This window comes from Rhodamnia argentea, chromosome 1 (genome assembly GCF_020921035.1).
Source record: "Rhodamnia argentea isolate NSW1041297 chromosome 1, ASM2092103v1, whole genome shotgun sequence".
Taxonomy (NCBI): Eukaryota; Viridiplantae; Streptophyta; class Magnoliopsida; order Myrtales; family Myrtaceae; genus Rhodamnia; species Rhodamnia argentea.
Window position 1 is genome coordinate 20,198,692 of NC_063150.1, and position 25,768 is coordinate 20,224,459.

At 38.7% G+C, this 25,768-nt stretch overlaps 1 protein-coding gene across 1 annotated transcript; it reads right to left on the minus strand.

Moving 5' to 3' along the window:
• Positions 1 to 4,176: 4,176 nt before the first annotated feature.
• LOC115728702 (transcription factor MYB15-like) lies at positions 4,177 to 6,021 on the minus strand. Its single transcript, XM_030659067.2, has 3 exons — positions 5,865 to 6,021; positions 5,568 to 5,697; positions 4,177 to 5,017 (listed from the first exon to the last, which is right to left on the minus strand). The coding sequence occupies exons 1-3, from the start codon at positions 5,995 to 5,997 to the stop codon at positions 4,303 to 4,305; spliced, it is 978 nt and encodes a 325-aa protein (XP_030514927.2). The 5' UTR covers positions 5,998 to 6,021; the 3' UTR covers positions 4,177 to 4,302.
• Positions 6,022 to 25,768: the final 19,747 nt, after the last annotated feature.

A 25,768-nucleotide genomic window follows, 5' to 3' on the forward strand; every position in this document is an offset into this window, starting at 1 on the left:
CCCCAAGAAAGCACCAGCCAAATGAAGAGTGGGAATAACTTTGCAAGCACCGGCACTTTTCGAGGGCCTCTGTGTCATATCGGACACAGACACTTTCCCACATGCTACCGAGGATTGGTCGGCGTTTCGGACATGCGAATCCAGCATCCCGACATGCACATGATCAATTTTAAACATTTTCAATAAATTAGGAGTCAAAATATAAATCCATAAGAATCTAATCACTCTAAAATTAACATACTCAGCCAACCTAAAAAAACCTAATCGTGAGTTCCTAATAAAAGAAAAAAGAGAAGAAACTTACCGCTAATATTTTTATATATACATACTAATTTATCTATATATATATATATATATATATATATATATATAAGAATATGCATTTAATATATAACGTGTTTTGACGTGTTAATTTTTCAGAAATAACATGTCGGCGTGTCGTGTTGCGTGTCGGTGCTATTTAAGGATGTACATGATCAATTTTAAACATTTTCAATAAATTAGGAGTCAAAATATAAATCTATCAGAATCTAATCACTCCAAAATTAACATACTCAACCAACCTCAAAAAAACCTAATCGTAAATCCCTAATAGAAGAAAAAAAAGAGAGAAGAAACTTACCGCTAATATTTTTATATATACATGTTAATTTATCTCATATATATATATATAAACATGCATTTAATATATAACGTGTTCTGACGTGTTAATTTTTTAGAAATAACGTGTTAGCATGTCGTGTCGCGTGTCGGTGCTACTTAAGGAATAACAATTCTCAGGACACCTTAAAAGTTGAAGAATTACATATTTTAATAAAGCCGCTTACTTCGGACAACAAATTCCATATTTCCAAAATGCATTTAATAAGGCCTAACAAGGGCCCAAGGGACACACTTCAACATTTTCTTTATTTTAAAGTAAATGATGCGTTTGGTCGGTCGGATAAAATTCCAACTATGATAAAACAATCTGACCTACGAGGTAGGTTAGAGTGACACGAAATTTGGGTATGACCGGAAATAATCTGGATAAAACAATCTGACCTATGAGGTGGGATAGACCCGGGTATAATACGTGATATTTGAAAAGATGAAAAAAAAAAAATCACACGTTCTTCTTCTTCCCCACTTGTGTGCTCACTGACCACTATTTTTCCCAGCACCATCTTCTCCCTCTATTCGATTTCGTTCACTGAAATGGACACTACGAAACCAAATCACAAGCACCACGAAGATACCTGAAGAATGGCCATCAGCTCCTCCCATTGGCGACGACCTGCTTCCCACCTTCGGCCGCCAAGGAAAGCGGCGGTGGAGCTCACGGGCTCTGTTTCTTTTATGAGAGGCGAAAATAGAGTGTCTGGAATTTTCCTTGGGGAGAATTGAGTTTTTGACCAGTGATGATGTGGACGTCGTTGATCAGGCGCCGGCAAAGGGGGAAAGATCAAGGTTAGTGTCCTGACCAGAAAACAGAATAGAACGAGAGGAGGCAACGAATACGCAATGGCATAGTGGCTATGGTGGAGGCATTTTCCTCCGTGCACTTTTTTTACTAATTTTTATTTTTATTTTTACTTTTACTTTTACTTTTTTTTTTTTAGGTTTTATTAAAATTTTTGAATTTCGAATTATTTTTTCTCTTTTCATTTTTTTTAAATTTTATTTTCCCTTCTTCTTTTGTCGGTCGCAGGCCATGGTGAGCCCGGTCGCCGAGGCTTGCGACCGGTCACGAGCGAGATCGAGCCTAAGGCTGATAAGGCTCGAGCTCTCCATATTCTAATGAGCCGACTCAAGCCAACCTCGAGCGAGGCTCCACGTCGCTAGATCCGATGACCTCGAGCTCTAGCCTCCCCGGATCGACGAGCTTCAAGGTCACTCTAGGCTTGAGCTCGAGCTCACCAATCCACGTCATGGCTAGTCGTGGATCGGTGAAAAAAATGAGGAGGAGAAGGAGAAAAAAAGAAAGAGGAAAAAAAAAAGGAAAAGGAATATGAAGGAGTGCATGGAGGAAAGAGAAGGAAATGATTTCCACTTTTAAAAAGAGGAAATAATTTTCCTCTTTTTTTTTTCCTATTGACGAATTTTTTTTTTCATGATCATTTATTTTACATGAACCGAATGCCGAAAAATTCGTAAAACATTTTTTTAGAAAGTTATTTTTTGAGAAACTAGTGGAACCTTAGATATGATCGACATAAGCCGATAATCATTTTGATTAGGGGACAAAAAAAAAAAAAGGCAGGATCGTACTGAATTTATCTGAACCACCGAGATAATCATGCATAAGAGGTTGGCGGATTGTCTTTTTGCGCCAAAGGTTGGCATAACTGTTTGGAATTTGAAATTGAGATAGTCAAGGTGACTTTTCAAGTATTCAAGAGATCATTATGCAATTTTCCACATATTTTTCTCCTCTTACGCACTATTTTCCTTTTCATTTTACTTTCTTAATGTCAAACTACATATCGGACGATATCCTATTTCACTTTCACTCTTGACTACTACACAAGACGACACCTACGTAGACATGCTCCAAAGAGTCAACACCTTGGTCCAACTCGAAGCCATCAATTCTCGTCAAAAATAAAGACGGCAAGATCATTTCCTCGTCTTGGACTCCAAGCAGACTCTCTTCGCTTGTGCTAATTAATTTATGGGAACAGTAATTCTTCTGAACCTCCAGCTCTCGCCAAAAGATCGTACCAGAAATACTCCACGTTGTCGTCGGTCATCGAATTGCTATCGCCGCTCCGCAGTTCGAATTGATCCGTTACATCCCAAGGGAACTCATTTTGTTGCACTCCATTGGGGTGGCCAAAATCTGATGGCATGCCTTCGAGTTCAGGCCAAAATTGCAAGTCGTCAATAGTTTTGTCCAAGGGAAGTTTGACTTGTGGAGCTTGATCGTCACTGCTAATAAATTCCGCGAAATCTGATGGCAAGCTGAGTTTTTGACTGGTAATCAGATCGGAAACAAAGTTCTTGGAGATGTGGACGTCGTTGATCGGGCGTCGGGGAAGGGGGAATGATCAAGATTAGTGCACTTTCGGCTATCCTGACCAGAAAACAGAACAGAAGCATCTCTTAAGCTCAGTTCATTTCACGGGAAATATGACATTTTTGAAAAATGTTTTCCAGGGAATTATTTTCCAATAAAATGACAATAATTTCCTTGTTCAATTGCAATAAAAAAATGCCCAAAAACAATTTTTTTTAGTTTGGAATGGAAAATCAGATTTGATTTTCCTCCGTGCACTTCTTTTACTAATTTTTATTTTTACTTTTACCATTTTTTTTAGTTTTTATTAAAAATTTTGAATTTCAAATTATTTTTTCTCTTTTCATTTTTTTTTAAATTTTATTTTCCCTTTCTTCTTCCATCGATAGTAGGCCATGGCGAGGCTGGTCGCCGAGGCTTGCAACCGGTCATAGGCGAGATTGAGCCTCGCCTAAGGCCGCCGATAAGGCTCGAGCTCTCCATATTCTAGTGAGTCGAGTCGAACCAAACTCGGGCGAGGCTCCACCTCGTAAGATCCGGTGTCCTCGAGCTCCGCCCATGCCAAATCGACGAGCTTCACGCTCACTCTAGGCTTGAGCTCGAGCTCACCAATCCACGTCATGGTTGGCCATGGATTGGTGGAAAAAGGAGGAAGAAGGAGAAAAGAAAAGAAAGAAAAGAGAAAAAAAAAAAAAAAGGAAAAGGAATATGAAGGAGTGCGTGGAGGAAAGAGAAGGAAATGATTTCCTCTTTTCAAAAAGAGGAAATAACTAAATGCCGAAAAATTCGTAAAACATTTTTTTAGAAAGTTATTTTTTGAGAAACTAATGGAACCTTAGATGTGATCGACATGAGCCGATAATCATTTTGATTAGGGGACAAAAAAAAAAGGCAGGATCATCCTGAATTTATCTAAACCACCAAGATAATCATGCATAAGAGGTTGGCAGATTTTCTTTTTGCGCCAAAGGTTGGCATAATTGTTTGGAATTTGAAATTGAGATAGTCAAGGTGACTTTTCAAGTATTCAAGAGATCATTATGCAATTTTCCACATATTTTTCTCCTCTTACGCACTATTTTCCTTTTCGTTTTGATTTATTAATGTCAAACTACATATCGGACGATGTCCTATTTCACTTTCACTCTTAACTACAACACAAGACGACACCTACGTAGACATGCTCCAAAGAGTCAACACCTTGTTCCATCTCGAAGCCATCAATTCTCGTCAAAAATAAAGGTGGCGAGATCATTTCTTCGTTTTGGACTCCAAGCAGACTCTCTTCGCTTGTGCTAATTAATTTATGGGAACAGTAGTTCTTCTGAACCTCCAGCTCTCGCCAAAAGATCGTACCAGAAATGCTCCACGCTGTCGTCGGTCATCGAATTGCTATCGCCGCTCCACAGTTCGAATTGATCCGTCACATCCCAAGGGAACTCATGTTGTTGCACTCCATTGGGGTGGCCAAAATCTGATGGCATGCCTTCGAGTTCAGGCCAAAATTGCAAGTCGTCAATAGTTTTGTCCAAGGGAAGTTCGACTTGTGGAGCTTGATCGTCACTGCTAATAAATTCTGCGAAATCTGATGGCAAGCTGACATAGGAATCAGTCGAGATTGGATCCGACCATAAATCCGGGACTGATTCGATGGTCTCGATCAGGTTTTGATCAACAATGAGGGCGTCAAGGTCATAGTTCGGTTCCGCGTTGGCCATCATGGGGTCCGTGTTGTAAGAAACTTCGCTAGAAGATCGTGGAGGCGATGATGTTTGAGCATACAGAGGGCTTTCGAATCCGGGCGGTCTCGAGCGGTTTGAATCTTTTGGTTCCAGGGGGTCATTGAAGATGCTAGAATTGTCGGATAAGGTGGCCGTGGCGGCAAGGGCGGAGGCGGACGGGGTGCTCGGGTGGTGGCTGGCTTGCTTCTGCTTAACTCTCTTCTTCAAGTGGGTGTGCCGGACGTTCTTAATCTCGTTGTCCGTACGTCCAGGTAATTTTGCTGCAATCGCTGACCACCTAAAACAATTTATACACAGAGAATATGGTGTAATTAAGAATTGGGTGTCACATGCTCAGATTGCCAAAAAAAATTTATTATTTAGTCAAGTGTTTGTCGTACTTACCATTGATTAGAATAATTTTTATGATAAATCATAACGAATTGGACCCTATACTAGATGCATGCATGTTTGACCACACTTGTTTGTAATATTATGCTCCAAAAATACTTTTAGGCATCCTTATAACAACAAGTGTAAACCTCGGATCCGTACTATACAAAAAAAAGGAGGGCCATAGTATTTTCTAATTATCCGATTGATTGGTGAGTTACTCGTTATGATGGACATGGTCGCCGAAATACAAATTTAGTTAGATAGAAATGCGTGACTGATGTCTTTATCAGTAACCTACGAATCTCAGAAAGCCGATTGGAGGAAAAACACGGGCCCGGCTGGAAGACCGCAGTGGGCGCTCAATGTCGTCGGAGATTTCTTTTTCTCCCTGTAGTTGATTTAAGAGCAGTCCAGTTCTAATTGTGCGTACGTAGCGTGAAATAACTGAGTACCTATTACCCAGCATTTCATGCAACTTGATGATGGAATCCTCTTCCTCGGAGCTGAAGTTGCCCCTCTTTATGTCCGGCCTCAAGTAGTTGGTCCACCGGAGCCTGCAGCTCTTCCCACATCTCAACAGCCCTAAAACACGAATGGACCAGTCAAAAGGACACAAAGCCAAAAAAGAGAACACTTTGAATGAGGTCGATGAACAAGACCATTAACCGAGTAGTTCCGCGAAAAAAAAAAAAAAAAAGAAGCTTCTGATCGAATTCATGACGAATGCGGGATGAGGGTTTTCGACTTACCGGCATGCTTGGGGAGAGCTCGCCAGTTAGGGTGGCCGTGTTTCTGGACGTAGGAGATGAGTATCTGGTCTTCTTCAGGCGTCCATGGCCCTTTCTTCAGTCCGGGCCTCCAGCAGCACGAAGATCTCACCATTTTCTCTCACTTATCTCTCTCTATCTCTAAGAACCCTAGCAGTGCTTTGCGAGGACGAGGATGGGTATTTATCCAGTTTTCATTTAATGGAGGGGCACGTGTTGTGTGTGTGGGGTGGGGGGTGTGGGGGTTGGCGGCGGCAGAGAAGCATTAAAAGTCCAAGCTGGAGGTACAGAATGTGTTGGGTGAGAGAAGTATGAAAAGTCCAAAGCAGCACGAAGATCTCTCACCATTTTGCCACACGTGCTTCGCTGGCAGTTTCCTGGAAAATTTCCAACGTGTTTGGTGAGAGATTTTCCGGTCTGCAATAGTGGGCCCTCGCCGGGGAATTTGGCTGGATCCGGATCCGGATGCGGATCCATTTGTCTTTGTTCATCTCGCCCTCAATCCGGGTCATGCGGATCTTGTAGCTCGGACGATTCTTTCCTCTTTCCACAAGCTAACTACGTACACGATAAAAAAAACTAAATTTAAAAAACGAGCCAGTTCTAGCAATTGCATTCGAGACATTTAGGAAAAATTATCAAAAAAATCTTAAATATATTGTACTTTTACCAATTCGGTCCCAAACTTTTGTATTTATGCCAATACGGTCATAAGCCTTTTTGTGTGCCAATTCAATCATAAACATTTTGCGTTTATGCCAATTCGATCAATCCGATCAATTTTTGTTGGCCGACGGTGATGTGGACATCGGCCGGTCTTGATGTGGACGCCGGCACTGACGTGTAAATAATTTTTTTATTAATATTTTAATACTATTTTTTTTTTATATTTTCTTCTATTTTCATTTTTTTTCCTCCTCTTCTTCCTCTAGCAAGTAGGTTGCCGGTGAAGACCGACCAAATGCTAGGCCGCCGATGGCCTTGTCCGCGCCGAGCGAGGCTAGCCATGGCGAGTTGCAACCTTGCCTAGGCCTAGGCCAGGTCAATGGTGGTGTTGCCATGAATGGGAGTCGCGACCTCGCCCATCATCCAGATCCGGGTTGGGCGAGGTCGGCCAAATGCCATCCTCGGACAGCGTGTCGTGGCGTCGCCATGGACGGCGAGATGGATCCGGACGGCAACCAATGAACGAATGTAGCGGAAGAAGAAAATTGCAAAAATCAGGGAAAAGATATGGGGAGGTCACTTTTGGAGGAGCCTCGCCCAATCTCAAGGATGAAGCCATGATGACCCAACCTTGCTCTTTGCCTTGCTGAAGTCGCCATGGTCGGTCGACCTCGCCGTCCATGGCGAGGCTACCATGACCGGTCGACCTCGCCTAGGCCAAATATGGGCGAGGTCGTGCCTCGTTATGACTAGCCTTGCCCGGCGCCGCCGAGGCCACCGGTAGCCTTTGGCATGTTGCCATTGGGGATCCGCTTGCTAGGCGAATAAGAAAGGAGGAAGAAGACAACAGAAAAAAAAAAAAAAAAAAAAAAAAGAAGAAGAAGAAGAAGAAAAAAAGAGAACAAAAAAAGGAAAAATAAAAAAATTTAAAAATATTAAAATATTAATAAAAAAAATTCACGTTAGCGCTAGCGTCCACATCAGCATCGATCGGCATCCATATCATCGTTGACCGGTCAAATTTAGTCGGATGGACTAAATTGGCACAAACGCAAAAGGTTTTGGACTGAATTGGCACAAAAAAATGTTTAGGATTAAATTGGCATAAATGCAAAAGGTTTATGATTAAATTGACAAAATCAAAAGATTTAGAATTGAATTAGCAAAAGTGCAATAGGTTTAAAACTTTTTTGACAATTTTTCCAGACATTTATTATGTATATTTAGCCGGAAATATATATCTCTACATTAGCATCAACAGCGCACATCATAAGAATAGTCGGGGCATTGAACACTGTATATCTTGCTTATTTTGTTACTACAAGTGTCGTGAAGGAGCAAACACTTGCGTGATCCCCGACGCTTATAGCCCAGTTGATCTAAGCTAGTTTTTTTTTTTAAAAATTCTTTTCTAAAAGGCGTTTCCCTCAGATCTTACAATGACGGATGAACGCCTTAATCTCTTTTGATCAAAAACCAAACTAGGCCTGAACAAACTTTTTCATTTGTCTGAGTCCTTAAGCGTGTTTATTGCATGACTAACAAGGGTATCAAATCACGTAATGAAGGCAACAACTTATGCTGCCAGAGATATTGATAATATGTGTGACCCAAAATGTCCTACATCTATTGTACGATGGCTGATTCAATCCTAAATTTTTCGATTGTGTCAATGTAGTCCTAAACCTTGTGACGATTTGCCAATGTAGTCATTTTGGCCAATTTTGACTCGAAATTCCTTACGTGGATGCCGGCCGTTCTATGTAACGTGATTGGCGCCGACGTAGACAATTTTTGCACTTTTGATAATGTTTTCTTCAATTTCATGAATTCCAATTGATGTAGTTTGTATATTTTTATTATACAGCGTATAAGTCCCAGCATTCCACCACTCAACCACGACACAACACAGCTGTTGTATAATCACGGCATATGAAATGAACTCTAAAATGACAAAAACAAAATTGTCAATAAAACCTTTCCAATCTAGGAAAGTTGTGCGAAATCTCGAACCTAAAGAGTTGGGTTTGTAGGACAAGAAAGAATAATGTTTGGATGCGACAAATGAGTTTCACGAGAAGCATATAAATTGATAAACAAGTTTGTCTATGTTCCTTAATTTTAATGACTACTTTACACTAACGTGTTGCTCCCTTTGTGAAATTTATCTGTCACACTTGATCACGCATGGTCCAAGAGCTGGTAAGCTTTGCTTGCTTGATGTAAGCCAAAAGACCGTGAAATGTGCAAAACCTAAGGAATTGCTGATTTGAGATTTGAACTCGGGATTTTAAAAAAAAAGGCTTTGTTTTTGAATTCTTCCGAAATGATGCTTAGGAAAAACATTATTCAGTAAACCAATCTGTTTTTTTTTTTTTTTTTGTGACCATGTGGACCAAATTGTTCATTAACAAAACCTCAAAAACTAGGGTTTTGCAGCCTGTTTTTGTCTTGCTTCATTTAATTTCTGCGCCTCTTTTCGAGGAAAGGTGCCTGATGAAGTTGCCCGCAAGCCCTGCATTCATTTTTTGTTTTGCATTCCGTCTATATGTGCACGTGATGTTATACTGTCTCCACTTCCATACGCATACAAGATCGTACATGGGAATTGGAGACACTGGGGGATTATCAGAACATTATATTATCGGAGCATGCTCTGCATGAATTGCTTTCAGTAGCTCACATGCTAAAAAGTTGGTGACAGTGTCGCCATTATACGGTACAATCCGAAATATGAGAAGGAACGAGTCATTGACAAGTTGATTCTCCTTGCATGGTCTTCGTTTTAATATTAAAGTACTGACCTCGTTTTGCGATAATCCATGATTATTTACATAGGATTTGCGAGATCTTAGGTAATGCTTAGTAGCTATCTCCTTTGAATATGTCTGAACCAACAGTTATCATGAGCTTTTTGGGAATTGAACTGGTCAGGCTTTGAAATGGAATCGCTAGGAACTGCTCAAAAATTTCGATCCCCGGCAGAGGGTGCTGCGAGGGCGCCACTATCAACGTGTCCTGCTCGTGGGTCTCATGCAATGTGGGGGAATTCCCACGAATTGCACCCAATAAATTAGAGTTTAACCAATAAAATATTATGGTGAGATTAGTGTGTTCCTCCGTGGAAATGAGATCGTTCCGTGTGAAATTGTGAGGCTCGTTACTCGAGAGTTTCTTTTGTTTGATTGGGGGTTGAGAAACACGAATGTGTGTTTGAGTGACTTAAACATAATTTTAATTGTCAATTGTATCACTGGATCTATTATGAAATCTTTTGCCCATATCCTGAGAAGTGTCGGTCTCACCAATCAAGCAACTTAATGTGTTTTTTGATATAATTTTGATGTTCTGTTTATTTGTGTCTGATGACAAAATAAGGAAAGTTGAGGATCAAGGCTGCGTTTGATCAATAGGATATAAGTCAGGATATGGTATATTTTATCATATCCTGTGTTTGCCAACTATTCAGAATATAATAAAGAGGAGATAAATGGGGATATAGTCGGGACAAAAAAAAAAAATTCCCGGGAGAGGCAGTGGGATAGACCAAGATACGAATTCTCAAGAGAGCAAGCATGAGAAGAACCGAGTTTTTCTCTCAACCACAGCTTCTTTTTTGCTTCGGGTTACCTATCCCTTGCATTGGGCCGCCTTTCTAATCGGGGGGAGGAGCGCCTCTCTAGCGGCGGCGACCATCAAGTCTGGCCACCTCTCCGACAATGCCCGACCTGGGTTTCCTGCCGCAAAGCTGGGTATGTCCATGACATTGTTCTTTAATCGATTGTTTAGCGTGATATAAGATCGTATCCCTCGTTCTTTAATCGCTTGATAATTTTCAACATTTGAAATAGGTTTCGACATGTTATGAAGAATTCGAGGTTGATCATCGTCTTTCAAAAGAGGTCTCGATATTCGAAAGGGCTCTCTTGGATGACCTGCATGAGTGCATCTTCAACTTGCAAAAAGAGGTCGAATAATTAAATTGTTCAGCAATTGTTTACTCACTCAACAAGAGAACGAGTAAGGCCATTGGGTCATTCAACTCCAAATCAATACACTGATCCTACAGAGTTTGCTTCGTCGATGTTGTGCCCGAATTCAGATGATCCAAACCTCAGCTCAATAATGACTCACTCATTAGAACTTATCATTGAATAATTTCTAAATAATATTGATGTTTAAGCAAAATAAAGTCGATTCAGCCACACCTTGTATCTGTTTATTCAACTTTAAATCGGTAGCTCGCCAAACAGTAGATAGAATATGAAAAAAAAATTGGATTTCTTATCATATCCTATCTAATCATATCTTGATTAGAAATCCGAACTACCAAATGTAGCCCAACAAATTTGAGGAGAAAGGTTTCAGGTTCCAGAAAATGATGATTGGCGATTTCCTCTATTATTGAAATTCACATCTATCATTTTCGTTGTCTGGAGTGAGCCAAAGCCAATGAAGTATGAAGGTTGAGATTTACCGGATAGACATATTCTTTTTTTTTTTTGTTCAAGTGATTTTGGTTCCTAATATTGCATTTAACATCATGAAAGAGAAAATTATGGCGGAGTTGATTAATGTCCACTGGAGCATATGAAAGAAGCCATCATTGTTTCTTTCTTTGGCGCCAGCAGACTTCCATGTGATTCAAAGAGTAAAATCATTGTTTTTTCATATGCCAATTGGGGGTTGGTTGTCCTTTAACATAGCACTCCAAGTCCAGCCTCATGTTCCTTGAAGGTAGTTCTCCTTATTCATCAGTCAAGGAGCAACACGAGATTTCCAAATTTAGCTCGAAGGTCAAGTTTACTTAATGTTAGACAATGCTAACCTCTTTAGTGTTTTTTTTTTTTTTTGAAATTTTTTGCAAAAAAGGCCCTCAAATTTTCGCGTCCATATCAATTTACATCCCTGATTTTTGAAACTTTCAGTATGCATCCCATACTAAAAGGACCAAGGTGCCGCTCTTGCAAACCTAACCTGAAAACCCTCCCTCCCTCCTCTACATCTGGAGGCAATGAGCCCTCCATGGCGGTCGAGCTCAACGGCATGGTTGAGATTTCAGCGGCCAAGGAAGGGACACTGAGCTTGACAACCATTAAGAGGGTGTAGAGAGAGGTGTGGTGGCACGACTTGAGCCAGCAATGTTAAGGCGGCCATTGGCGGCGCTGCAGATGTGGAAGGAAGAGCGGCAGGTGAGTCCGAGATGAACGACGGCTGAGATGGTCGGAGAGAGAGATTAAGCATATTATGAGTTCTTTTGTTGGTGCAATGAGATTAATGGGGATGGTAGTTTGGGAAAGAAAATGACAATTTGATTAATGAGTAAACAACAACTATGAATAAAGGATGCCATACAAAATTTCTAGCGTTAAAAGTGGGGATGCACCATGAAAATGCAAATTGATATGGATGCAAATATTACGATCAGTATTTCCAATTCTCCCTTTTACGTTCTATTTCATGATATCAATATCTTTTCTTGCGCACGGACCATCTTTATTAGGTGATCATCTCACCACCCTAAAAAATTCAAATGCGATGCCGATGGCAAGAAAGAATTTCCAAACCTAGCATCTCCGGGAGAAAAAGAGGAGGGTCTGATTTTCTCCATACGTATTATATTCAGTCAAAGAAGACGAGTGGTCATTTCTTTCCCAACCATGACAGGATAAAAGCAAAGATATGATTGACCAGGATTGTATATACGTTGGCCAATGAATTTGGCGGGTCTCTTTCAAAGAGCAAATATGCTTCAATGGATTTTAATCAACGATGAAGTCCGATAACATAAAAAGCTTTGTTAGAGTTTAATCGATGACAAGGTGCGATAATAAGATAGAAGGTCAGAATTTAGTCGACGAAGAACATCTTAACACTACAGCTAAAGTACGGGAGTTGAAAGATATTTAAGTTGTAGTTGATTTGCAAGGACATTAAGTTCTTTAATTGATTGATTGATGGATGCATGGATGGATGGATGGATGGAGGATTTACAAAGAGTATGATGTATCTATTTATAGCCCACAATCGACGTTACATACAACAGTTACAACTTTTTATATTTTTTTGGTAATGACAACTGTTACGACTTTGGAATTCATATAATCAAATCACTTCCTAATGGCAATTATAAGAAGCTGTATTATCCACCAACTCCTATTATCTAGATCACTTATTCGCAAGAAGTTTTAAAATTTCTAAATTAGCGGCAACAAAACATAACTACCTAGTTACGTTTTCGTGTCGATCAATCAACTTTTCAAATCTTGATGAAGGCACTTGTCCATAACTTTTCATTAGTGGGTTGTCGGTTCCCATCAAGTGATCGATTGTTCTATTCATTATTGACCAAACTATGCTCTTATCAACTAATCAAATAGCTCTCCTCTGGCCAATCTAATAGCATTTTCTTTTCTAATATATAACTAATCAAATAGCCTTCTGAATTTTGTCCACCATAATATTCCAAAAGATAAAGAAATTAGTGGACAAACGGAAATATCAAAGTTGAAAGGAAAGTGAAAACTTAGAACGTTTACAGGTGAATGGTAAAATATTATGTTTTTCAGATGCTTTATTGCAATTTCCTCATGAATTGTTGGTGGCACAGATTTACCACAAAAGGAGAACCTCGTCTTCCTTGCATTAGTCTATTCTTATGAACTGAAAAAATCGCCATGTGTTCCTAAATAACCATATTCGAGATAATCTAATCGATTTATGAATAAAGAGATTAAAATTACAGATCATACTTACTTTAAATGCACTTTTTACCATTTATGTTGTCTCAAGAAAGCATGGAAAGAGCATCCGAGTACTAGATCCACTAAGTGATCGTCGCTTGATGCACGGATGCCTTTCATAATGGCTTTTGCTTAAACCGCATGGAAAACTTTGCTTTTCTCTAGTGCAATATCGAAAGCAGTATTCCATCCACGCAAATGACTTACTTCTTACGACTTGACTTTCCTATCGAACAAGGATATCTCCTCTGCACGTCGTGTCAAAAACATGCCTTTTCTATCGATTACTTTCCTTCTCTAAATGGAGGTAAGCATTTCCATTACAAACTAGTTTTTTCAACTTGGTTATTGAAAAAGCACACATAAAATTGAAGTTTTACGATTAGAGTCAATTTAATATAGACATAGTAATAGAAATTCTAATGTTATATATGTTTTAAAGGACCATGTATGTTGGTAAAACACATCCGTCGTTATGATGACTTGATTTCGATGTGCTTGATCTCAATACTAGAACATGTCTTTTTTTTAACATACTATACCCATCTTTAATAAAGCTTATTATACATACCTACTGTATGGCTTTGATGTTATTCCAGTCGCTTTTTGCATGCAAGTCAAAGGTGAAGGAATTTCTCCTTTTGTCTTGAAATTAAAAAATGGTGTTTGATATGACGGATCAACAACAGAAAATAATTGTTTTTTTTGTCAAACGGAAAATAATTGTTAAAAGAGTGATTATATGCACTTAAATTGCTAAGTTAGTGGAAGTTTTTACTGTTTAATATTTTTTTATCTTAAAGATAAGAAAAATAACACGGGTACATGCTAAAGTTGGTTACTGAGGACAACGACACAAAAGCATACCTCAGCATAATGTCTTTGAACCAGGGTACATTGGCAACAAGTCCGTTCAAAGACTTTGTGCGAAGCACAGGGCGACAACACATGAGTCAAAGTTGCAATGATTCACCTCAGGTGCGAGAAGTTACTATATGACCTTACCTAGCTGTAACTATCCAGAAATAATGTGGAGTCTACCTTCCCCACCATCACCCCCCAAGTTGAGAGAAAATATTTTTCTTCCCTTCATTCCAGAGAATACCCTCGAATTTTACATTCCAAAGTTCAAACGAAACAATTTAAGAACTTTACTCGGATTCAAATTAAGCATCATTGTTTGAAACAATAGAAAAGAAAAAAAAATAGTGGCTACACATAAGTACGTAAATGAAAAATAAATTGAACGATTGATCGAGAATCTAACTTATTTTGAAAGATTGAGTTACGTATATTTGTTGTCGGGTATGGAATTTTTTTTCGATAAAATTTAGATGCCGAGTTATCCAAACTTAACATCATTTATTTATTTTCATTTCGAATTCGGGTATACACACAAGTTGGTTGTCGAGGACTTCTGTGTAAAAGCATACCTTGCATTGTTTGACAGTTGACTCGAGAAAGAAACGGTAGTCCTTCTGTACAGAATTTGTAACATCAAACAACAAGGTACGGACAATATTATTTCACATATGCATTATAATCATGGCATATCTGTGTATCTTTCAATGGGAAAAATTGTCCAAAAAGTCTTAAATCTATTATATGACGGCTAATTCAAACATAAATCTTTCAATTGTGCCAATTTAATTGTAAGTCTTTTAACGTTTTGCCCATGTAGTCCTTTTGATTAATTTTAACCGAAAATCACTAATGTAGTTGTCAACCATTTTATACGGCACGACCGACGCCCACGCGAACGATTATTACAGCTTTTCTAAAAACTTTTTGAATTTTTGTTTGTTTTCCTTCTTTGCTTATTTTATTTCTTCTTCCCTTTCTCGTATTCCCCTTCGCCGGTCACTGAGCCTTGCCGATGGCCAGCGACCTCCCTTGGCCATGAGCGAGGGCCAATGGCGAGGACTCAACCCTCTTGGCCTGGGCGAGGGCTTACAAGTCCTCACCTAACGGTCCATGATTGTTGACTTCTCACACTTTTCTCTTTCAACAGTATACAAAGTAGTCCAAAAACATTGTAGCAAAAGAACCACGTTGAATAAAGAGTACTTCACCAACCACGCTGGAAATCAGAAAAGCCAAATCAGGGATCAGCGTGATTTCATGTTCTATATCAGCCTGTCCACATCTTTTAATGCTTCGAACAGCTTTGCTTTTGGTGGTCAAGAACCTGATCCAGATCATACTTTAATCGTGGATTACCATGACGCCATTGAAAGCTCCCATCGCATCCAAGTACCAAAAGCAGGTGCTAAATTTCATTTGATCCCCATATTAACTGAAATTTCCCAAATTCGGAAAGTAACCTCGGAGAGAGAGAGAGAGAGAGAGAGAGAGAGAGAGAGAGAGAGAGGTATCTATTTCTTCACATTCTCAAGTACATCGCTGACCCTTTTGGGTAAATGAGGTGCCTGTAAATTGTCTCCTCGTTTGAATTGAATGTGAAGAATTTATATGGTCCTTGTCTGGGGATACATCTGGGGAACATTAAGTGATCTACCTGACACGTAGCAGTTCTGTGACTTTTGAGCACACTTATTTTTACTAAACTTAAGCATAGTAGGTGAGGCGGTGAACTCTAGGGTTTTGGGCCATTGATGTTTCGCCACTTGAGAGGGAGTACGTTCTCGATTTGCTTTAAGGCATTGACGGACAAAAACATTATTTAATCATTCCTTGTAGCAATATTCTTCCAATTCGCCATATTAGGACTTTGAAGGTGTGTTGTTGCAATTTGTGCTGAGTCGTAGATTCGATACGCCTAATCCCTTCGACTATAAGGGGGTGGAGATCAGAGAGCTCCTTTGTGGGTGGCCATGCGATGATGACAAGCTTTATGCCTTTAGTCCTTCGAGTTGATGCGACAGAGACTTGTCTATCTCTTAATGTTCAAACTTGTATCGTCCTCGTCAATGGGACAATGCGTGGTTGACGAGAAGTATACATGTCATCTTTTTTTTAATTAGACTTTTCTCACGTTTTCGTGGTCCATATCCAAAGTAAGTTCCCTTGAATGTCCTTAGATGATGTTTTGAAAGGGGAATAGTCGCACGCTTCTTGGATAGATGGAATACCCTCGTTTGTTATCATGGGTTAGGTGAGAAGCATATCAAAGGCCCGGTGAAGGGCAGAACTACAATTATTTGCATTTGGTGGTAAGATTGTTTACAAAATGATGGAGAGAAATAATTTGATGAAGTGTGATTTGAGGTGCACGTGTAAGGGAAGAGAATTTAGTGGAATCATCTATCGATAAATTGATGTGGTGTGACATAACTAATGGTAAGTAAGGGAGCGAATGACAACCATTCTCTTTCCAGGCTCTATTTCTGGCCAATTTTTATTTCTATTCTTGAATGAGTTTATGAGCAAAGACATGCATTTGATAATGACACAAAATTTGTTCATAGAACAGAAATTCGTTTGATAACAACACAAAATTTGTACGGCGGCCAATCGCCGGGCCTTAATCGGCGATGAGCGAACAACGGTCGACGAAGGGTGAAGAGGAGTTTGGGACTGGTGGCCGACGAACGGTAGCCAAGGGATAGCGAGTGGCATCAACAACCGACAAATAGTGAACGATGGCAAGGACCCGAGAGAGGTGACCAACAGCGCAAGGCAACCAACGGTAGGGACATGAGAAAGGCAACCAATGGCGAATAGCAACCGGCAACAGGGGATCGGAGATCGAAGACCGGAGATCCGTAGTGGGTGACCGGCGAACGGCTACCGACAACAAGTAGATGGCTACCGGTGGCCGACGGATGACTATTGACGGCAAGGATGTGAGAGAGATGGAAACCGGACGCAAAAGAGAGGGAGTGAGCAATAAGAAGAATTCTTATTTCTGTTTTTGTTCAAGAAATGGAAAAGCAGAAAATTTTTACTACTTATTTCTGTTTCGAATCTATTTATGGGCAAAAAATTTGTCCTAAAAATGGAAAAAATGAAATTGCATTACCAAACAGATTTTTGTTCCAAACCTCTTCTCCGGAACAAAAAAATAGAAAATAGAACTGTTGTGGTTAATTACTCAATGCATTAAACTTCTCGATAAATGCACATTAAATTGCATATGTTAACAGGCTCTCAGACTTGAGCTACTTGATGATCTTTCTAGATTGAGTTATCAGGCTTTTTCGGCACTTCCCAACTAAGGATATAACCGTCAATGGTTAATTGATAGGCCCAGAGTAGATCATGGTATAACCGATTAGGTGTGGTCAAGGAGAAATCATGGGTGAAGGCCGGGAACGATAGTGTAGCAGCATGGTCTCACATTGACGATGATGGTTGTTCCGAAATATATCTTAAGATATGTTGGCGCGAGGCTATTTAGATTAAGGGAGGACAGACCAAACACAAACGAGGCTCACATCATAGAGGTAGATTGCTAAGGTTTAAAACGTAATGATGTTAAGTAAAAGAAGTAACACAAAAGAGAATTGATGTGATTTGGAGTTGTGACGAATAATTGGTATAACTTGTTAAGCAACAAGTAAATACAAAAATGGGGTTGGGTTTGGCTCTCTCTTAATGATTTTTCCATATGAAGTATTGGGCTTCTTCCGCAACTGGCAATATATGTTGTGCCATAACCTAAGAGTCCTCACATTACTTTAAGGAGCAAAAATACAATTACTTTTTCAAATTATTAGAAAATCCAACCCAAAAACTTAAACTTATAAATATAAAGACTATATAGGACTCGTTATCCGGCGATGTGGGATAACATCTTAAACACCCCCTCTCATGTGCAAACTAGATTACAAGCAACACGTGAAATTTGACTAATTGGGGGGGGGGGGGGTGAGAACATATACCTATGAGATTTTATGGGGCCACAATCAACTAGTCTAGGAGCACTTGGAAGCTTTAAAGAGATAAGTTTGAATAGGCATCCCACTTTGCAAGTCAGTTCAGAATAATGCTTCATAAGATAGATCCACGTGTAACGAGAACAATTATCCACAAAAATCACGAAGTAGCAAGATCCTCCAATAGTGGGAGTAGGAGATGGGCCCCAAATATCAAAATGGATCAAATCAAAAGGAACGTGAGAAACATATTCACTAAGATCAAAACGTAAGGCATGATGTTTTCCCAACTTACATGGCAAGCAATCAAAATGCTTATTGTCAACGGAACCTAATTGACTACTAGAAATCAAATGACCAATTCTAGAGGAAGACGCATGATTGAGACGAGAATGCCAAGTTTCAAATGATACTGTGGCAAGACAACTACTAGGACTAAAAGCTTAAGCTTATAGGTGGAGGGAGATCACATGCATATAAAGAACATATAGGACTTATTATCGGGTAATATGGGATCACAAGTTCAACATAAATACTTGTCCAAATTTGCATTGGACGAGGAGATTGATAGTCACGCCTCATTGAGATAATGTCTAGCTCACCAAGCAAAGACTTGCACCAACTTAAATAAGCAGGTTGTTGGCTCATGAGGATCCACCACCTTAACTACGGATCATACATGTTATTACAGTAAAACAAGAGGCTGTTCTCATGGTATTCTACTTCATCCCTTGTACCACTATCCTATTGATAGAAAAATAGTTTTATATCGAGATATTCCCCAAATATCGCAAAATTAAGTCACGTTGTTTACGTAACTTTTTTGAAAAAGACTTTCTGACGCCGCTTTAACTTTTACCGAAATTGTGTAAAGGGCATTTCTACATATTTTTTTTGCAGGCCCTCGCCTAGACCCAACGAGGGCTGTGATGCCTCAGTGTTCTATACGAGAAAACAGCCTTTTTCCCATTTTTTTTGCTTTACCTTCTACATTTTGTTCCAAACAAGGTGCTGAAAACTTTTGTCATATAGAATCTTTCATCATCGTGCATGCCTCAACACATAGTTGATAAGAAGAACAAGGTGGTTGGCAAAGAAATGGTGACCCTTCATTAGTTAGTAAAATATCATATTAAGGAAATTAGACAGAAAATTCGCTGAATGAAATTCAAGATGGTGTACCTCCTTTCCCTGAAGTTTTGGCCATTGCACAAGATCCCTTGAATTTTCATTTTGTTGCGGTTATCAACCTTCTGATTATTTTTATATTTGCACGTGCCTAACATGTGATTTTGCAAGGGTATAATCATAGTTCTTCTTATTGTTTAGTGAAATTACTCTCGTGCCTCAAATACGCTAAAAAAAATAAAACTTGTTATAGCAAATGAGGAAGATAAGAAAATGTGACGACCATCCCAAAAATATTGGGGCATGGCAATAATAACAACATTAGTAATAATAATATCGACAACAACGACAATGACGACGACAACGAAAATGTGGTTAACTTCATAAGAACAAGTTTTGAAATTTATGTCGAACATTTGATGCCATCATTGAAATGTGTAAATTTAGGACATATTTTTCATAATAGATAGAAGATCGACACCTGCAACAAATTAAATGTTCAAGAATGATTGGTTTAACCAATTGAAGATGAGCACGCACCATTGTAGAAATTTTGTGCAATTTCTCCTTTTAAACGTGTTCGGTAATACGGTTTGAGAATACGAGGCCACAAGATTACATTGATGTGACGCAAACTCTTGACTAAAAAATTTTGACTCAATTCTTCCCGAGCCTTGAATGAGGTGGTCTTTGACCAAAAAACAGAGAAATGAGGTGGTCCAATATAAATCAATTATATAATTTATCTTGGAAATGAAGTATCTCTGACAAAAACAGTTGGACCAAGACAACTACACGACTGGTGAATCTCGTCTTTTGAAATTTTTGCCTTTGACTCATGATTTGTCAGGTTACAATTGTTTTGTGGGACAAGTACAAAAAAAAAAAAAGTATATCATAAATATATTACATTGTACTAATTCGGTCATAAATTTTTTAATTGTACTATTTTAGTTTCGAACCTTTTACAATTGTACTAATTGAGTCTATCCGATCAATTTTGACAAGAAATTGCTGATTGGATGACGTTAACCTAGACTTTGCTTTATTTATTTTTTTGTTATTTTTTGTACTTTATAATATTTTCTTGTTTTTTCTTCTTGTTTTTTCTTTTTCTTTTCTTCAATCTTTTTTCTTTTCTAATTGAAGACTGGTGAGGGCTTGTGAGGGTTGGGCGAGGGCAATGACGCGCTCACTTGGGGTTGGGTGAGGGTTGTCGATCCTCGCCCGTGGCCCCACAGGGATTGGCCCGGCCCTCGCCTAGGACCCCACATGGATTGGCCGGTGACCTTCACTGGCCCTCAATAAAATAATTTAAAAAAATACTATGAAATAAAATTATTTTAAAAAATATTCACGCCATCGTCATCCATGTCACGTAGGACGATTGATATCCGTGTTAGCAATTTCCAGTCAAAATTAGTCACTCAATTGTCATAAATGCAAAATTTTAGAAGTAGATTGGCACGGTTATAATATTTATAATTGAGTTGGCACCAATGCAATAAGTTTATGATTTTTTAAACAATTTTTTCCATTGTTTTACTATAATAAGGGTAGATTCAATGAAATTTAATATTATTTGTCGCCCAAGTAAGAAAATAGAGCCATCTACAAGAATGAATGGACCTTTGCTTTGACTTATGATTTGTGATTTGTCAGAATTTTGTTACTATAATAAGTGTGAGTTCCGTGAAATTCGGTCTCTTGTCGCCCAAGAAAGAAAATGGAGGCATTTATAGAAATGAATGAAACGATGACGTTTGCTTGGGTTGGTGAATTAATAAACTATTTTCTTTTACTTTGGATCCACTTGCTGCAATTTTAAACTTCGTGCTAGCACGGTTTTGACAGACAAATTGCTTTGGGTCTTCTAGAAAATTTTCCTACATGCATAAAATGATTTATTATATGATAAACAACTTGACCTTCTCACAAGAATATGATGTTCCTCGATAATACGATATAATAAAGAAAATGACTTTCTCATATTTGTTTTACTATATTATAAAGGAAAATGACCTTCTAAAATATGATATAATATGACATAACAATGAGAATTCGTCCCAGTTCCGTATTATCTTTGAAGATGAGATCATCTCTTTTGGCTTTGCTTCTTACGTTGATTTGGTATCCTTAAATTTGTGAAACTGCTGGAATATTTAAAGGTGAAACGGTGCATTCCGTCTAAGGACATAAACTTTTACAATGACTATAAGGGATGTCGCGAAATTTCACACGGTGTCAACCCTTTACTCGCCTTCCTAAATATATTTCCACGTTCTAGCCTTTTGGCCAAATTCCAACCCCTACATGAGGTTTAAATTCGAGTACATCTCGAACACGCGATATTTGCTTGGGAAATTCTTGGGAAAATTGTCAAACAAAATTTAAACCTATTGCACTTTTGCCAATTCAGTCCTAAACCTTTTAAGTTTTCCAATTTAGTCCTAAACCTTTTACATTTGTGTCAATTCAGTCCTAAACCTTTTTTATTTGTGCCAATTTCGTCTATCCGGTCAATTTTGGTCAGTTGGCACTAATGTGGATTCGATCGATGCTAACGGGGCATTTTTTGATAATATTTTAGTATTTCTTTTTCAATTTTTTAGATTTCTTTTATTTTTTCATTTTATTTTTTAAAATTTTGTTTGTTCATCTTCTTCCCGATGAACAGAGAGGACCTAATGAATAGATCTGGCTTGGCCGAGGCACCCTAAGGTTGGGCAAAGCCGGACCTCGGCCAACCATGGCGCCTAGAGATGGCGACGGAGCTCAAGGTCTAACCCGCAAGGCTGCTCAAGAGGGAAACAAGGGAGTTGGTTAGAGACCAAAGAGTGGCCACGGGGTCGGACCTCGCCGAGCCAAATCCAAGCTAGCTTGAGCTCGCTCGACGGCGGCACTAGTGGTTGTCAAGGTTCACTTGGCTATGGGCCTTTAGTTGGTTGGAGGCAATAGCCAACGCCATGGTCGTTCATCTATGGTTTTTTTTTTTTTTTTTTGCTTGAATCCTCTTCTCTGTTCATCGGGAAGAAGATGAACAAACAAAATTAAAAAAAATGAATAAAATGAAAGAAATAATTTTTTTAAAATTACTAAAATATTATCAAAAATTGCCTTGTCAAGACCGGTCGGATCCACATAAGCGTCGACAAGCCAAAATTGATCGGATGGACTGAATTGACATAGATAAAAAAGGTTTAAAATTGAATTAGCACAAATGTAAAGGATTTAGGACTGAATTGACAAAATTAAAAGTTTTAAGATTGAATTGGTAAAAATACAACAGGTTTAGAACTTTTTTGACATTTTCTTGGAAATTCTTAAAGCAGGTATGGTTGACAGTCCACTTTTGGTAACATGGCACGTACAGACATTCTTTTTGTTTCGTACTCATGGGTGACGTGTGGAAACAGATCGCTCCCTCCATCTCCTATTTTCTCTCCTCCTCCTCCTCCTTGGTTGTCTTTTTTATTATGAGCTTGTAATCGAATTGGAAAATTTACGGTTATGTTCCTCGATATGTCGATATGATCGCCGGCCAATGTAATCTCAAGAACCGCTCGATGAGCATGGAGACACGCCCGCCATTCCCGTCGCCCTGTTTTGCTAGATGAGCACACGGGCGATTTGATTACGAGCATTTATGATTATTAGCTGAGACGAGATATAAAAAAAAAATAAAAAAAGACAGAAACATTCTCGTAAGTAGCTTTGGTCCTTTGGATACTGAATATGCTGATAAGACTCCTTTGATTGGGAAAATCCCGTGTGGTTGATCGGGTCGGGCCGAATAGATGGGCCTGGGCTCGTTTTGATTTAGCCCAAACTCGCAAATCGCTTCGCTTTTCAGCTGAAATTTCAAAAGCAAAAAGTCATTTAAGGGCTCAATCTATATTTAGCCCATTGAATCATGACCCTTGTTTTTGCGCAACCTTCTGGTGAACAATTTGTGGCACCCGATTTCAACGGCCCATGATCTTGTAAATTTAGGCCCATTGCCAAGTTATGGGTACTTTCTCACCCAATAATTTCTGATAATAAGTCAAAAATTGGATTTTTTTTTTTTTTTTGGGGGGTGGGGCAATTTCTGAAAAGTCAATGCTCAAAGTCAATCTCATCTTCGCATCTGATCGAAATGATCGTTGGATTGTTGTTTTTTTCTAGAGAAAAGGGTCGGACGGGTTTTGATTGCAGATTCAATATAGGTGACATTTCGCTAGCGAATCGAAGAAAATATATCGTCTGTGAACTCAAAACTATACATTTCACTTTTAGAATCTTGAAATGATGTGCCAACAAAAATCGCGTTGGCCAAGCCTTTTCACACCTAATTGATCTCTGAAAATTCCATATATTCCTACAGCAATTTAATGTAATTTTCTAAATTTAACGTTGGTCACGTTGCTTTCTTTCTTTATTGGAAAAGTTTCGTTTTCTACGCAAAGTGAAAATGCGAAGTAACATCCTATGCTTAGTAATGTTCTATACCGTGTCGTAATCAAACTCGTATCATTCTTTAAAAAGTAATTTGTTCGTCCATCTTCTCCTCATGTTAAATTAGAACCCAACGAAATGTCTTTTTTACTCAACATAAGCTTACATAGTTCGATTAGATTCAGCGAAACGAATGCCGGGAAATTATTTTTCTAGGGACCTATCTTCAAAAAGGTCCTTCAAATACAAGTAATGATAGTTGCGCCACAGCAATCATTCACTTAAAAAAACACACTTTTTGTAACAAATTTTACGACGAAAATTTTGCCAAAATTCATTGCTAATGTGTTTTGCGAGAAATTTTGCGACGACAGAAAATTTCATCGCTAATACGGCGTCGCAAAATTTGCAACAGAAATTTGAAGATTTGCCACAAATTTTGCGACAAAAATCGAGTTGTCGCAAATTTGTGACAAAAGTCGAGATCCTTGCAAATTTGCGACGAATGTTGTCGCAAATTTGTGAGTGTGCAAATTTGACAAAATAGGTTGTGAATTGGATGAGAAGGATAACTCGTTGCAAATGTGCGCCAAATTTTTCTTTCGCCACAAATTTGCGACGAACATGACTTTTGTGGCAAATTTGCGACGATCCCGACTTTTGTGGCAAATTTGCGACAACTCGATTTTTGTCGCAAAATTCGTCTCAAATTTGCGACGAATCTACAAATTTTCGTCGCAAATTTTGGGACACCCTATTAGCGACGAAATTTTCTATCGTCACAAAATTCCTCGCAAAACACATTAACAACGAATTTTGGTGAAATTTTGGTCGCAAAATTTCAAATTTGCGACGGACTTCTCTTTCCGTCGCTAATTAGTGACCGATATATGAATTTTTATTTATTCTTTAGTGATAAATTTAGCGACGTAATTTGATAATTTTTTATTTTCCGATTTTAAATCTAATTGAAAGCAAAATTAATTCTAAAATTTATAGTTACCATTAATTAAGCAAGTAATAAGATCTAAATATTATAATAATATAATATAAAATATATTCATCTATTTCAATTATAGGAAACTGAAAGATCTCCTACTATTCTAGCCATACAAGTGCATTGTGATAACTCAAAAGGAGTCTCGATAAGGCAAAAAGCAAAAGGTAGGGGCATCGGGGTTTTGATCCCCGAAAAGTCTCCTTCGCTCAACATCCCTCGGATCCTCGATCATAATCGTCAATTTGAGACATGTTTAACCCCTAACTTTCGGACGCCATCCTGCTACAACATCCTCCTTGAGCGCCCGTGTTTTGACGAATGAATCTCTTGAGAAGACACTCTGGACGCGAAAAACAGAGCAGTATTAGAATAAGGCAGGAGTATAAAAGGGAAATATAAGCTGATCAGCCACCTAATAAATTTTACCAAAAGAGAGCCCCAATTATAAGTCCGATGAATATGAGAAAATATCATTGTAATGGGAAAAACTTCAAGAAATTTCAAGGAATTGTTGCTGCCATCAAAACTTGTCCAGACAAAGCAGCTCATATAGGATTAAGGGAAAAATGATTACGCAGCAAGCATAGGCGAAAGAATACAACAATAGGAATATCATAAGAATCTTCATATGAGGACATCATTGGATATTGAGCACTAGCTTTTCACAATGAATCAATTTGTCACAGTCAAGCAGCTGTCATACTAGCGAAAGACCCATTTTGGTTACCTGCATGTAAGACTTCACATAAGGTAGAGAGTCTGGCACCGACCAATTCTTATAATGACCCAAAGCAATCTCCATGTCGTATAGCTTCGGCCCTAAGGACAAGTCTGCTGCAGAGATCTCCTTCCCATTGATAAAAGGGTCCTAGAGGATCAGAAGAAATTGAATTAACATTGACAAGTTGGCAGGAATTAGGAAACAGAAATATGTGAATGCCCTGCAGCTCAATAGCAACAAGCTGTGAAAGACATTCAGCGCTATGTACTGACAGTAGAGTGTCGCTATGCTGTTCAATCTCTAATTTAACTTGTCCCTGTTCATTGTTTATCATGGCGTTCATCGGAAGCTAA